The 16170-nt window shown below is 35.6% G+C and overlaps 1 protein-coding gene across 1 annotated transcript in view; it reads left to right on the top strand.

The window, feature by feature from the left end:
• The first annotated feature begins 11345 nt into the window (after positions 1-11345).
• The window catches only part of LOC149770176 (guanine nucleotide-binding protein subunit beta-5-like), a 99236-nt gene continuing 94411 nt past the window's right edge, over positions 11346-16170 (top strand). Inside the window, exon 1 of the mRNA XM_089949278.1 lies at positions 11346-11644. Coding sequence (XP_089805404.1) covers positions 11524-11644 — 121 coding nt within the window. The 5' untranslated portion in view covers positions 11346-11523. The remainder of the gene's footprint in view (positions 11645-16170) is intronic.

Raw genomic sequence — 16170 nt, 5'->3', positions numbered from 1 at the left:
GCCTTTGTGGTTTGTTTAGCTATAAGAATGTTGGATTGATGCTCTTTCATTTCTTACTATCCCTCGCATGACACTCACTGAACGTTGCGGCTCGAAAACCGTATGGGGGATGTTTTCCTTCACGTCCGCGCTTTGACTTTAAGAACCGGGGTTGTTTCCAGTCTAACCATCCATTGTCGACTCATCCTCCTAAGAAGATGTGCTAAAACTAGCTAAACTCAACGAAGCCTACGTGAATTTGCATAGGGTCAGACACAGTCTGATACCGAAGCCAGAAGAAATAGAGAATGTGAGAATGTTAAAATTCACTGAAGACCTGATAGAAGAGCTCTTCAGAGAAGAAATGAACAGGGAGAAAGAAGAATGGACGGAGAAGTACAGACTTCAGAGACAGCAGCAACAGCAGCAACAACAACAACATCAGCAGCAACCTGAGGCTGACAGAGGCTTTGTCGATTGTCGTATCGACACCAAAGAGTTCTTCTTCTCTTTTCGAAGAAGCAGACCTATCGCCAGAAAGTCTATCATCAGAGGACATCGCATTCTTAGAAACTAAAAAAGAATGCCATAGCAAACAAAAAAACAGCCCTTTTCAGGGCTACCCAATACTCTAGAAAAGAAATAACAATCCATTTGCCAATGTGTGTAGGTAGAGTAGTGTGAAAATAAACACTAACTCTTTTTTAAAAAAATGTGAGGGTATGTGTTTGTGTGTTTGTGTTTGTAAGTGGTTAAGTAAGTTGGTATGGATAGTAGATTAAAATGATGCCTTTTTTTTGGTGTTTGAGGTGTAAATTTGGGGTTAGATTGGATTGCTTTGAGTATGTGGATAGTCTATTGAAGTGATTTATAAAAAAAATTTAAAATAGTGATGGGTAGCATAAAAAGTGAGTGAGTGTTTCTTTTAGGTCCGCGCGTTGTTGTTTTTTGGTCATGATGTAGGTAAGATCAATTTTATGTTTTTAGGGGATGTTTTCCATCACGTCCGCGCTTTCACTATAAATTGAAACTCGCTGGGCAGTCTAGCTACCCTTGTTGATTGTTCAACACAAGAATGAATAGCAGAATAAGCAAACTTCTTGAACTCCAGATACATCTGGAATATGTCAGGCACCTGTTAAATGAACTGGCCGCGGAGGCTATAGTAGAAGAGGAAAGAATGAAGAACGAAGAGGAGGAGAGAAGACAGAGGGAAGAGGAGGAAAAGAAACTAGAAGAGAGGATGTCGTACAATATTCCCGAGACAGAGGATTGGGGTGTTGAAGCGAATCATCCTCCCTCTGCGCTCCCCAGAAGAAAGGTGAAATGAGACTGGGGAAGAAGATGCGTGTGTGGCGCCAGGCCAGCAAGGTGCAACCATTAGATAGGTGCATCTGGAGTTAAAAAAAAAAAACAGCCCTTTTAAGGGCTACCCAATACTCTAGAAAAGAAATAACTATCGATTTGCCAATGTGTGTGTGTGTGTGTGTGTGTGTGTGTGTAGGTAGAGTAGTGTGATTATAAACACTAACTCTTTTTTCATAGTGCGAGGGTATGTGTTTGTGTGTTTGTGTTTGTAACTGCTCACGTACGATTGTGTGGATAGTAGATTATGGATTTTGTTTATTGTTTCTTAGCGTATGTGGAGAGTATAGTTTGGGTTTTGTAACCGCTCACGTAAGATTGTGTGGATAGTAGATTATGGATTTTGTTTATTGTTTCTAAGCGTATGTGGAGAGTATAGTTTGGGTTTTGTAACCGCTCACGTACGATTGTGTGGATAGTAGATTATGGATTTTGTTTATTGTTTCTTAGCGAATGTGGAGAGTATAGTTAGGGTTTTATTATATGAAATGAAAAAGTAGGGGGATGTTTTCCTTCACGTCCGCGCTTTTCGTATAAGAGCCCACAGTATTCGTCGTTCAAACCATTCTGCAAAGAATAAAAAAAGAAGATGGCTTCTAACCAAATGGACAAAATGGAAAAATTGCAAAACGTCCTCGACAATTTAGGAATGATAGAGCAAATGTTGGTTAACCTAAACGAGGATCACTATTCTTATAGTCCCCATCGAGTGAAGATGGAGATAAACAATTTACGAAAAATGAAGGTAATCATCAGTGATCTGTTGAAAGAAATAAAGGAGGAGAAGGAGGATGAAGAGGAAAGGATAAGGATGAGAGCATGGAATGAAAAAATTGAAAAAGAAGAAGAAAATGAAAAGAGGAAGAAAGAAGAGGAGGAAGAGAAGAAGAAAGAAGAGCAGGAGAAAAAAAAGAAAGAAAAGAAGAGAAAGAGTGTTGGAGATAAAATAAGAACTTGGTGGAGAAAAAGAAGAAACTAGAAGCAGAAGAAGAAGAAGAAAACCCAAAGGCCCTTTTCAGGGCCAGCCATATTTCTCGAAAAGAGATAGCCTTTCCATTGCCTACACCTTTTTAAAAAATTTTTTTTTTTAAAAAAAAATCCCATATTCAATTCCCCTTTGTCCCTAAACAACCCCCAAACTCTATTCCCCATGTTAAATTCCCCTTGTACGTATATCGGCCCACAATTTTTTCCCATGTTAATTCCCCTTGTACGTATATTAACCCACGATTTTTCGCCATGTTAAATTTCCATTGTACGTATATTCGCACAGGGGTCTCCGTAATGCTAATTTCCATTGTACGTATAGTGGCCCACTTAACTACTGGTGTTACAAAGAGTGGCAATCGGCGTACAGTCTCATGCGAGAAAGTCAAGGCGATTCCATCGTGCTTGTGGAAGGTATTCCTAACGAAGACGATGGAATCGTGTCTGACCCCACTCAAACCCATCTGGTCATTTTCGACATGTTAAGAGAAAACGAAGAAATTAAACATTGGTTTACGCGCAAAGGGCATCTTCGTAATGCCAGTGTCATTTACATTACTCAAAATTTGTTTCAACAAAGTAAAGCCCTCAGAAAACAGTTTCTAACCGTAAGAGAGACACTTCGGCCAGGACGCAAACTTACATTTGCAAACCACGACCTGCAACAACGACGTATCCTGTAGCCTCAGCTTCTTCCACTTCTCCGTTAATGGTGACGCCTACGAAACCCAATTTGACACCCGTTCTTCCTCAGTTGATGAAACAATGGAAACCCGCGTCTCCGCAAACTTCACCTCCAGTGGTGACTATTTCCTCCTCTTTAGCTGCAGTGGCAGCTGCTCAGAAAGTACCTGCTCACAAAATCAAAGTACAAGAGAGATCGGGTATGTTACAGAGTTTACTGGATTTGTCCAAGCAAGAACTGTCTTGATTTAGTCCGTTACGAACCCCTCTACGATGCGTGATGCCTGTCATCAAGTTGATACGACTTAAAGACAATCAGTGGCGACGCGTTCCAGTATAAAAAAGACTTGTGACAAAAGGATGGAATCAGTGTTTTTGTTATCCTGAACGCCAAAAGATGTCACCTCAAAGAAGTGCACTCCGTCACTACCGTCATTCTCCTGTCCAAAAGGAAAAAGAAAAGGGTAGTTTCGTCATCCGAAGAAACGCTTAGTCATGCATGGACCTTAACCCCAGAAAAGACACAGTAGTCCAAAGAAAAAGAGGAGTAACTAAAGGGGAGGATTTCTTTCGCGATTTTGGAAAACATATTGTCACCTTTTCGACGAAGCAAAAGTAAAAAATAAAAGATAAAAGGGTGTGTGATAAAACATCGACGTCAGTGAATTTTGTGTGTGTCCCGGAACCAACAAGCAAAGATGTCATCCTCCAGAAAACATTCCTCTTCTAAACTCAAAGGAAAGAAAAGGAAATGACTGCCTTCTCGTTTAGTCAAACATGGATACATGTTGTCTGTCCTGTCCAAAGTTTTTCCACCCATGCGGAAGAAAAAAACCTCATTCAAACTGCCTCCAAAGATGTCATCGATACCGTGTGCGAATGTTGTTTGAATGTCTTGAAAGGCAGGATACCTTTATCTAAACAACAGAAACAACGCTGAGTCAAACATCTTCATGTTCATCGTCAAATGGTTCAAAAGAAAATCCCCATTCGTCAAAAGAAGAAGAGGTTGGTCCAAAGCGGAGGAATTTTGCCTCTATTGTTATGACCTTTGCTGAAAGGAGTATTGGGAACCACGTTGGGAGGACTCGTGGGAGCAAGATAAAAAGGACATCTGGAGTCCAAACATTTCAAACACGCTTGAAATCGAATGGAAGGAATAAAACTGGTGCCTTACAAACGATAGATGGAACACCATCGTTGGCAAGAACAACGGACCCCCCCACCTTTAACTCCCAGTCTAAATTTCACCGAGATGGTTAATTATCGTTTGACTTTATCTACCTGAAAAATAAAAAATTAATAACTTGACTTGTGCAACTTTTTGGATAATTTGAATATACCCATGAAATCGTTAAGAATTTACATAGAGATTAATATTCAAATTGTTATTTGTTAAATCAAGTAACTGTCCTGATTGATCAGTAAGTTTGAAATGTATCCTTGCTATTAGCACATTATGATATCACAAATAGACCGGATTAGTCAGTTCTCGTACGTTCAAATATCCAGGAGTTACTTAACATGTAAATGTATATAAAATATATCCTTGCTGAGCCTAACTAAATTGTATAGGATCTATTTGATAGCTGCCAACAATTGCATTAGATACAAGATTGACTGCGATTGTTGAAGTTATATTAACAAGTCCTGGTGAAATATATCTGCCGCCATCGTATGGATCATTGTTATATTTGAGTATATTTGATGGTGGGGCTATTTTTCTCCGTGACTCGACGATTTGCGGAAAGTTTTCATTAATAAGATCAATGACTGACTTTTTTAGTTTGTCAGTTCAAAATTCTGGTAATACAAATTTTAGCAGATCTGTTTCGGTAATTTTATAATGATCGAGAAATATTTTTCAGTGTAGTAGTAAATTTAATACCTTTTGTGGTTTCTCCACTTAATTCTTCATCAAACATCCCCTCGTCAACAATAATCCAGTTGACATATTCAAGATTTGATATAACTTGATTTAGATGTTATATTGTTTCGATGATTTGTTGTTTTACATCGTTATTATAGTGTTGCGTGATATCAGTAAATAAATTTCGTAGGTCACCATGTACACGTGTGTATTCAGGTTTAATATCGTCAGAAAAATAGCTGAAAAATCTGTATTCACCGATAACTGGATAAAGCGTTTCGTCTTCAAAATCATGTATTGTTCTGACTAATTTAAGAAGTTATTTTTTTACCATCAGATGTAGTAAAATAATTTTCAGGATGAGAAGGAACTCTTCTTATTCGTCCTATATGAGTCCATGGTTATTCATTTCGATACTCTGGAAGATTTATAAATATTTTCTTGTCTGTGAGGAAATTAGAAAGTTTTGGTTCTCGTGGTCCTTGATAATCCTAACACACTTATCATCGATGATTGATAGGTGTCTACAACATAATCTTGTGAATTTATTTCTATCGCAGCTGATAAAGTTGGTTCTTGAATGGTGATAGCTACTTTTTATTCTTTTCTTATTATAGATTTGTTTCTGCGCTGGAATTATTCATTGATTTATTCAATCTGAGAATTACCTTTAGGAATTCTGACAACTTGCCACGAGTTCTATCATCTTATTTTTTTTTTGGTGCAAATACAAGCAAATTATTTCCTGACGATCCACCAAATGAATTTGATCTGATATTTGGCCAGCTGTAATACACTTGTGAATGTGCTAGCGCTATTTCTTTCGCTGGATTAATTGAGCTCACTGGTATCCTCGTAGTTTTTTGGCTGAGTTGTATTAAAAACAATCAGGCATGGATTCTATCAAAGTCATTACTTCCTTGTAAATTTTAATCATCTCCAAGAACTCAAAATCTGATTGTTTTCTATCACCAACGCTTGTTGATAATAACAAGGATAATTTTGGAGTACGATAACGTCGCTGTATGTAATTTTATTATATAATCATGTAATTTTGTGTTAGTACACTTTTTTGCGATGCTGTTTAGAATACCGGCAATTGTTTTTTGCGCTGAAGCACAAATTGTTACAGCTGCTGGTGATGTCATTGTTAGTGTTGATAATAATACTCCAGTTCCGGCAATAACAGTAGACGCAGAATATACAATTATGGCAACAGCAATTACACGTCTGCGATATTTTTATACTTTGACTGTATATTCGTCAACGATATTTTTTAGTTTTGCTTGCCATTCACCGGCTTAATTGTATCTGTAATGTTGAACGTTGATTGGGGAGCTCATTATATTTTAAGTAGGTGGGAATTTAGCAAATAATTTAAGACATCAATAATACAACAAGGGGTTGCCCTTTTCTTTAGGTTCGACCACGAATATTCCCTCATCGTGTTGATCCAACATAACATAACATCCAGTAAACTCGTTAATTGGATAACGCCGTGGTATTGTGGTGGATATCGTAAATGTCGTAGTGCCAAGTACTGATAACCTGTTTAACAAGGCAACCTCAGCGCGATGTTTAAGGGATTTATTGAGTGGTCACCATAATGCTGATCCAGATGTTACCGTATATACTACATGATTGGTAATTGTTTTTATATAATAGAGTTTAAATGTCGATGTCGGGTGGATTTCCAAAATATTCGTTAAAGTTTATATTTATGTTTCAACGAAAATTTGTAAACGCTTGTGCATGATTAGAGTGTTCAGATCTAAATGTGGTCATTCCATCGTTGATTGTCATATAACGAATTCATCATCGGAATGTTTGTGTCATCGACATATTTTTGTTGTTGCAGCGTCATCGCTTGATTCTGGATCTTCAAGACCAGTAATTTTATTATTAGTCATATTGAGAGAACCAGTCATTGTATCACCTGCGGTTAATAAACGATCATTGATCTCAGTTCTGATAATGTTGTTCCCTAAATATATACCATTATACTTTAAGATCTGTTTAAAACGACGCGTCTACTTGTATATTCGCGCAAGACTTTATGAGGTGGTAATGTTGATGATGACAGAGTGTCGAGTACAGAAATTACTTCACAGCCACATATTCGTGGGGCGGTTATTGTTTGTGTTGGTAATGTTGAATACTAGACGGGAGTTTTACTGTGTTTACGTAATTTATAAATCCTTTTGGGGGAGCCAACCCATACGAATCAAAATAGATAATTCCACGTGGATCAATTGCGTATGCTACCCAATTAGTACCAGGACCAGAACTATTATCAAGATTAATGATACATGTTTCAATATTGCTCGGTTGTTTTGGTAATTGATCACGCATAAAAACACCTCTTAAATTTCTACCTTTAATAATTTAGTAAATCAAAATTTGTAATTGGTAAGATTAACAAAGTTTCCAGGAAGTCTCAGACATTTTCCATATCGATAAGGAGTTCCTGGTAATCTTAGACCCCTTCCCCTTCTTTAAATCCTTGTCCTGTTGCGTTCTTTAATGCCATTCCAACCGTAGTTCCAACAGCACCAAGTGCAGCTGTTTTTGCAACAGCTGGGGCTGCAGCGGCAATTAACGCTGGTATAGCTTGAAGAAGTGCAAATATACCGCTTGTTTTAATTGAGTCTTTAACCGCACCGGCAGAAAGATTGAGCCTAACGACTGTTTTTGATTGTTTTGGCGCTATTGAAATGTCTGACAATGATAGTTTATTTTGACCACCTGTGATCTGATGCTTTTTTAAGCGATATTTTTATTCCATAGTTCTTTGCTGAATTCGATTGAAGCTTTCTAATCTGACCAGGAGTCAGACTAACGATAAAATGATGATATGACATTGTAAATATCTAGAGCAATTTAATTGCATTTTTTCTACTGGAGCGTCAATAACTCTCATTCGTCCACCAACACTTTCAAGTATCATTGCTTTATCACTGCGTATAATGTAATTGCTCTGTAATTAACACCACCCGGTGTTACAAGAGCTTTAAAATGAATATCAACAAAAGATTGTTTAAATAATTCTACATGTTCCATTGAAAAGTAATATATCGGATACAGATTTGTAAAATCTAACTGTGACATTTGTAAGCCGGTATCTTTTTGATCACGTCCCATAAACGTCATTAAACGATGATATGCACGAGCTACGTCATTCAGATCACAATTTAACAATATATCTTCAGATGGTTCTTGATTATCGTTTATCCTTAAAGAAACATCACTAACATTAAATTATCAAATATCCTATGGCTATGTGTTTGGGAGTTTACTCGTGCAGCATCTTGTAAAGCAATACGTATATGTCGTGGTGCAGAAACTCCTTGCTGTGATGCTATATGCCATGTAAATAAACCATTAACATTACTGTGAACGCTATCTGTTGTCATTGTCAACCATGATAGCAACGATTTTTCTACCCGAATTCATAAACGTAATTAATTTTTCTTCTACTGCAAGCGTTGGGGTCTTTACTGGCATCCACAATGAAAGTTTTTTGTAATTAGTACTTTACCAGCATGACCGATAGGATGCCAGAGTGCATCATCATCAGTAGCTTTTCTCACAAGTACAATCGTCTGTTCGCCCCAAAAATAACATTTCTGACATTTCTACAAAATCAAAAAATATGTGATAGTGGAATTAAGCATGAAAATCTTCTACGATCACCTTTTAACATTGATTTACGTGCAGCAAATCCTAATTTAAATTCTGGATTAACACCATGAACCACCGGCCACACAGCAGCTTTAGCGGTGTCATCATTGTTTTTTGGTCGTCTTATAGTATACTGTCTGTTATCAGAGTAGTCAGAAGTGTTTTTGGCAAACACCATTGACGGAACAGCTGCTCTTGAATAATCCTATGAATATCTGAATTTCTAGTCGGTCAATATCGTTGTAGCAACACCAGCGTCTTTTTTAATTGTTTCAATATTTATTCCGTCGGTAATATTGGGTGCTCTGTCAAACAACGGCATAATGCCATTATGAACAAAACCAATTCTAACATCAGCTACATACGCAGTATCATCTGCTTTTATAATTTCTCCTTCGACTTCAATAAACGCTTCAGCTGGTAAGAAATATCTACTTGTATCTTGAACTTGCAGCTAAATTCGGCCACGCTGATTTGGTTGTCGTGCATCGTAAGAATAATAATGATACTCACGTATAGATTCATCTTAAAGAATTGGTGCGTCTATATCAACCGCTGGATCGGATATACGCTTGAAAATTTTATTAAAATTATTATCATCTAACACGAAGACCGCTTCCTGCTATTAAACTTGCCGTTATACTTTTTTTTTTATTTTTCTGACTGGGGTATTTTAGCCAACTCTTAGTTTTTGATTTGCAGCTTGATTTATTATTTTGCTGATATTTGCAGGCAAAACGTCAGTGATGGGTAATTTTAATGGCTGTGGTTTTCTTCGTACTAAACGGGCTAATCGTTCTTTGATTGCTGAATATGCTTTTCGGCAACATTACCAACAGCACTTATACCTTTATCGCGAATAGCTTTCAATAGCTTTCAGCCCTAATTGTTTTGCAAGTCCATTTCCATTAATCGCTTTGTAAGTTGGCAATCGTGAGTTTACTACCCTAACTATTACAGACCCACATTGAGCATGATGTATAATCATTTTTAAATTACATGCTGATTAATGATTAATTAATTGTTTTCAGTCGCAGTAATAATCATCGACAATGTCATTAATGAAAGAATGATAAACATTACGATCCATAACGCCGCCTCTAAATAATCTTCGACAAATATCAGATATTTCATTAATACTTTCTGGAGAATTGTTTCCTGCGCGTTTTCCTCCGATCAGAATTTCTAGTCGGTCAACATCGGCAAGAACACTGTCAGGACAAGTAGTGCAGTCGTTTCCTTGATTAGAAAAACCACTTCCAACAAAACCAGGAGAATCTTCTTCTTTTCTTTTTCTCTTTATGCATCATCTTTAAATTTATTAAATTTAGTTTCATTATCTTCAGCAAGTTTTTTAGTAAATATGGAATATACATCTTTAACCCAATCATCTTCTTTCCAAGAATCAGCATATTCAGGTTTTGCATATTTTTATGTTTGATGGTATCCATGTGCGGAAATATTTATTGCCTCTTTGTATCTTGATTTCGCGACACGGCCTAAACCCTTAGTCGTAAATTTATTCTTAATATTAATTATTTGTAGAGATTGTGGTTGAAAAATGTGTGGTTTAGGAGACTGTAGTTTAAAAGATTGTGTTTGAAGTTGTTTTTGAATTTTTTTTTTTGTTTTAAAAATGTGTGGCTCAGAAATTTTTGGTTGAGGATTTTGTGGCTCAGGTTGAGATTGCTGTTCACGTAAATCCGCATAAAGTTATTTACTTTTTCAATATATTCTCTATATTTCGGATCATCATTTCTAGCCTTTTTTTTTGTTGTTGTTGTAATATATATGATAAATCCATTAAAGAAATTATCAACATTTACACCAGCATACTCAGGCTTTAAAAGTTCATAGAAAATCCAACACTGCAGTACTAGGTAATATTTCCTCTGTAATAATTTCTTTATTAGTAAGATCTTTAATAACACCTTCTCTAAATTTATTAATCAATGCAATATTTTCTTTTCTTACTTTAGATTTTGGTGTAAGATCTTTTTTTATTTCACCAATACCTTCAAGTATTTCTTCCTCTCTACCAGGAGGTTCAGCAGCAGCTATTCCAGCTGGATGATCTCTTAAAATTTTTTTTGTCTGTTTGTTTCTTTATGCTATCTTTTTAGTTTGCTATCAGTTTGTTTTAACGCTGGAAGATGACTCTCAGTAACTTCCGCAACTTTCTCAGTAGCCTTTATAACAGTTTTAAAAATCGTTCTTTTTCTTCTGCATATTCAACTTGTGCTTCTTGACGTTCTTGCAGTTTTTGCTTGAGAGCGTCACGAATAGGAATATATTTTCTAATTTCTACTAGTATAAGATTCCATTATTTATATAATAATGATTTAATTACGCACACATTTTATAGCAGCAGAGAGGGTGCGACCTCAATGAAACGTCCAGCGGGTAAACAAAACCACGCACAAATTGTGAAAAACACAAACGACAAAGATAGAGTAACAAAATAAACTTACCCAATTAGAGAAACTCTCGGTCAGTTAGTGGCTTCGGTTTGACGTTATTGACCTTATTTTATTTTTTTTCTTCTTCATTTTTCGTAGAAAGCTTTATTTTTCAATAATCAACCTTCCTATTTTTAAAATCGGTAGACGGGTTCAAACAGACGAGATGTTGTGAGAGTACTGTACAAAAAACGAAAAGCCTGCCAGTGGCTTGCCCATTATGGAGTTAAGCTCAGAAAAGAATGATACTGAGTACTCCCTGTATTTTCAGTTTGAGGGTTGGAAGGGATACGTAAGTGTTTCCGTTTCCTGTATTACTATTTTCTTATAATTATTTCACTTAATTCTCATTTACATTGCTTTATGAGATCTGTAAATAAAAGTAATAGAATTTTAATAATTCACAAGCGATATGTTTTTAAATAGAATTGAGTCTATTTTTGGTAAATGATATTGGTTTGAAAGTAACTTCCCCTAGCAAAAAATACTAAAATAAAGATGGCTGCGACCGAAGCTCTTCGAGTTGATAATCAAGACACTTTGGATGCTCTGAACAGAGAGGCTGAGGAATTGAAACGGAGGCTCGAAGAGGAGAAAGCAAAAGTGAAAGATGTTGAAAGTGCGTCCACAAGAGTAACGTATATAATGTTTACCCTGTGATTTTAAAGGGGTTTGGCGGGTTAACTTACGGTGATGCTTCCTGTTTCACCGTTAGAATCAACATTGATCACAATATGGCTGACATTAGGCTAATGTAATCATTTAGCATGTTTATATTTTCAGTGTGTTTTAAAAATGTTGTACTATTTTAATTTGTTATTTAATATAAATCAAAAATACTTCATTTCTCAATTCAAATGGATACCAGTTGCACAATCAAAAACCAAAAATACACAGTTTTACCATTTTACTCATGAAGATAGATGTATTAAGATTTGTATGTTTGAATACTGATAAAAAACCAAAATAAAATTGGATTTAATTGATTTTTATATCCATTTTTCTATTTATTGCTGACTCGGAATGTGTTCTTCAGCCAATCCCATGGGACATATACCCCTAGTCCTACAATGTAAGACAATTCACATGTTTTTGATTTAGTGCTATGTCTTACATTCCAAATGACGGCCTTGTATAGCGTGTTCCGATGTCGTTGACATCGGAATGAGTAATCAAAGTTTCAGGAACATCTCACACACTTGGCAGCCTATATCGACACTTTCACTAATTTATGACCGCTCCGGTGGCCTAGTGGTAAGAGCATCTGTCTCGGATGCGGGAGGTCGTGGGTCCCCAGCCGAGTCATACCAAAGACTTACAAAAATGGTGCTAACAGCTGCCTCGCTTGGCGTTTCGCATTAAGAGGTTAATGTTAGGACTGGTTAGCCTGGTGTCAGGATAATGTGACTGGGTGGGACATCATGCTACATGTCTGCGGCATGATGCCCCAGTGCTGGACATAACTATAAACTGCCTGCAGACATTGTAGCATTATGACTGAAAAATTGTTAAAGCTACATTAAAAATCAAAATCACATGACATTACATCCACTAATTTATGTGTAGTTAACATACCTACTGTGCTGTCTTTATCCTGGTGGAATGAAAATATGATACTAGCAATGGATGCATTTTCACATTTCATTGACATACCTTTGAATTTGTTGCAATGCGACGGTAGTCGAGGTATGCTGAAGTAAGTTCAAGTAGGTTCATGTTGGGGATGTTTTTTGAACGAAATGAACCGTTGCTTACAGTTCCAGTAGGCATAATGTATTTTTATTCATTTCGTTAAAGAATAATATTTCAATTTAACCCGATTTCGGCATTTCCTGCTTTCATTGCTTTCTGGCCAACTGAAATGTAGGCCAACGAAACTTGAAAACAGGTCCATTTATTTTGTGAGAATTTGAATTTATTAGAGAAAAGACATCAGATTAAGTAAAGTCCGACTAAAACATTATGAGTTTACTTTGTAGAAAAGCGTTGTTATTTTAGTTGTCAATTGTGTGAAATATTCCTGAAAATTTGACTTTCATAACAATGTTAGTTGACAGCAGTGTATCCCCTAGGGGTGCAAGACGGAGAGTCAGAAATGACCTTGGTGTCAAAATTGGGGTCAGACTGAGTTAAAAACAAATTTTGGTTTTAAAACTTGGGGTCATATTAAAAATTTAGGGTTCTCTGAAGCGCAAATGAGGGTCAAGGTAAATACTGATTGACATCAAAATACGCTACACAGTGCCTTAGTAAGGCTGTAAGACCTTGAAGCCCACAACATAAATATCAACGTCGAGGTCTTACACGTAGGACTAATATACCCCAAATTTTAATGCTTCATTTTCACATCAAATTTGTTATGGAACAGTGGTCTGTTATCCCATGTTCTTAGTCCTATAGTGTAAGACCTCGTTTTTGATATTTATATTTTGGGTTGAGCACTAAATCATAAATAACATGTGATATGTCTTACATTGTAAAATTTTTGTAAGACTACCCATCTTCTGTAAAATAACAATTGGAAGATAAGTTTCAGTTTTCCTTTTCCAAATACTGCTTATCAGATCATTTCTGTCATTATCTTGTAACTCGCATAAGAGGACTGACAAATTAGATATTTAACTGATGATTTCTTTTATTATCTGGATCATGTCATAAATCTATTGCAAGTACTTAATGATTAAAAGCAGCAGCAGCATTTGTATGGTCAAGATGTCCATGTATATGAAATGTGTCCATTTATCATGAACTTGTTATCCATCAAGTAACAACTTCAAGCAGTACATTAGGAATATACTAATATTCTCATGTGAAACATTTTTTTAAATATTTTTTACAGATTTTAGTGACCATTTGCAATTTGTACAAAACAACAAAAAGATACATCATTATTTCAGGTTCCATCAAACTGGCATTTAAACTTTATTAAGGTAGAAAGAGTAACTCGTGTAACAAGGATGGAGAAACAAAATTTATTTCTCTATGTAAATTTCATAAAATATTAGGGAGCCAGCGATTGACAGGTTTGGTACTGGAATTAGCTACACCACATCTGTTCGTATTATTTTATATTCAGCTTCTTCATTAATTTACTCCTTAATTTGCCAATTTTCTTGATCTTTTTTGCCACCAATGGTAATTTTGATGTACTTTAATAAAACAGAAATATTTATGTACAGTTGTACTGATTATTTGCTGTGTTGGGTCTGTGATGTTATTATACATGTATGTACTTTAAAACATTGATATAGTCCAAGATTTATATTTTGTTGCATTATTTTCACTTGCAATATATAGTATTTATTGTTCATGCACCTCTTGGCTTTCTGTACGCTCAGTAGCATGCCAGCATACTTAGAGTCGCTTCTGAACTAAGCACTTGATGTCCTTATTGATGACCTGGTGCTGCTGTTGCTATAAGGTCTCTTCAAAGTACTCAAATTCTTTCGAAATCTGATTTTAAGCAAAGCAGAATCAGTTACTATGACTACCAATTCTATTCCATAAATGCTATGCAAGATGCACATATGTTAATTAGATGTAATTAGATTATACAAAATCCTTAATTGGAAATGCAGTATATTAGTATAATTAGGTACATGTGAGTGCTATCCTCTTAAAAAATAACAATTCACAAGAATCACTAAACAGTAATAAAGTTTAATGACTGCCGTTCCATCAGTGTCACATGATTTGTACACAGGTTTGTCAGAAATAAATATATTGATTGTACTGTTAAAATATCAAATGTCAGTATTAAGTAAGACTACCTAAGGCATGTAAGTAGGACAAATTGGTATAGAATTTCAGTTATGTGTATTAACATAGTGTATAGCTGTTGATGCACAACAATGTTATTGTAACATATATGAAAACTATTGGTCCGTAAATCTTACATGAGGCTGGTTTCAATTTCAGCCATAAGCAATCATATCGAGAGTACAGAGAAAGTTGTTGTTTCCTCACTGAATTCTTTTGTTTCGATGGTCATCACTTATTTGTAATTGAAGATAAACTATTTATGTTAAGTCTGTTTGCTACCTGTTTATAGTACAAGTCACACGGTTCATGTAAGCACATTTACTGATATATAATAAATTTTATTTAAAACAAAATTGTAATATAGTTCTAACAAAGTTTATTTAATCATGATTTTTGAGTTACCTGTACAATAACTGTCATAAAAATTGTCCAAATGTATATTATCAATTGCTATGGACTTTTACAAGGGCAGTTTGGCATTAGACCGGGTCAAGATTGTCAGTATCGTTTTACCCATTTGCTAGTGCAGGGGAAATCAAGTTACAGTCACGTGAATAAGAATTCACATGGATTTTGATTCGTGTTTTGTGTGGGTGTTAAACACAGAATGGGATAGAGGAGCAACATACGTATTTTGTAAGTACCTTTTATTTTTAACTGGATATGCCATTTATTAAAATTGACATTTAGCACAATGTAAAATTTAATTGTCTACTCTCATTCACTGAGGTTCATATCATAGCATACAATTAAACTTTCAGTCAAACACATGGTATAAAATAATACTATGTATATGACTGACAGTTAAATTGTAAGCAAGGATACAAGCCACTGTGCATTCATTAACAATACTTTCTGTGAAGTAGATACTTTCTGCATTTTTCATTATGATCAACTGGAAGGTTAAATCTAACAGCTGCACCAGTGGGTAATAATAATGATAATAATAATAATAATGAGGACTTTGTATAGCACCTAATCTTTAGAAGCTCTAAGTGCCTATAAGATAAGAAACATAATAATATTATTACAAAAACAAACAACATGAAATTAGAAAAACATTTTAAAAAAATAATAAAAAACATGCTGAGAATATTTCAGGTAGGAAACATTATTAGGTCTTTAAGCTTGTTCTTGCTGTTGAAATAAGTGAGTTTTGAGAGCCCTCTTGAATGTGATCACTGTGTCTTTGTGTCTAAGTTCAGTTGGCAATTCATTCCATGTTGCTGGGCCCTGGTATGCAAAAGAATGCTGTCCATGTGACTTTGTTTTCATACTTGGAATAATGAGTATACGATTGTTAGAAGAGGAGCGTAAGTATCTTGCTGGTGTGTACACATGGGTGAGGTCATATAGGTATGTTGGACTAGAGTCCGAGAGTGA

The sequence above is a fragment of the Sinohyriopsis cumingii genome, unplaced genomic scaffold, assembly GCF_028554795.1.
Source record: "Sinohyriopsis cumingii isolate HCF-2022 unplaced genomic scaffold, ASM2855479v2 utg002530l, whole genome shotgun sequence".
Lineage (NCBI taxonomy): Eukaryota > Metazoa > Mollusca > Bivalvia > Unionida > Unionidae > Sinohyriopsis > Sinohyriopsis cumingii.
Note: the sequence above shows the minus strand (reverse complement) of the source record. Positions and strands in the feature narration are given on the sequence as shown.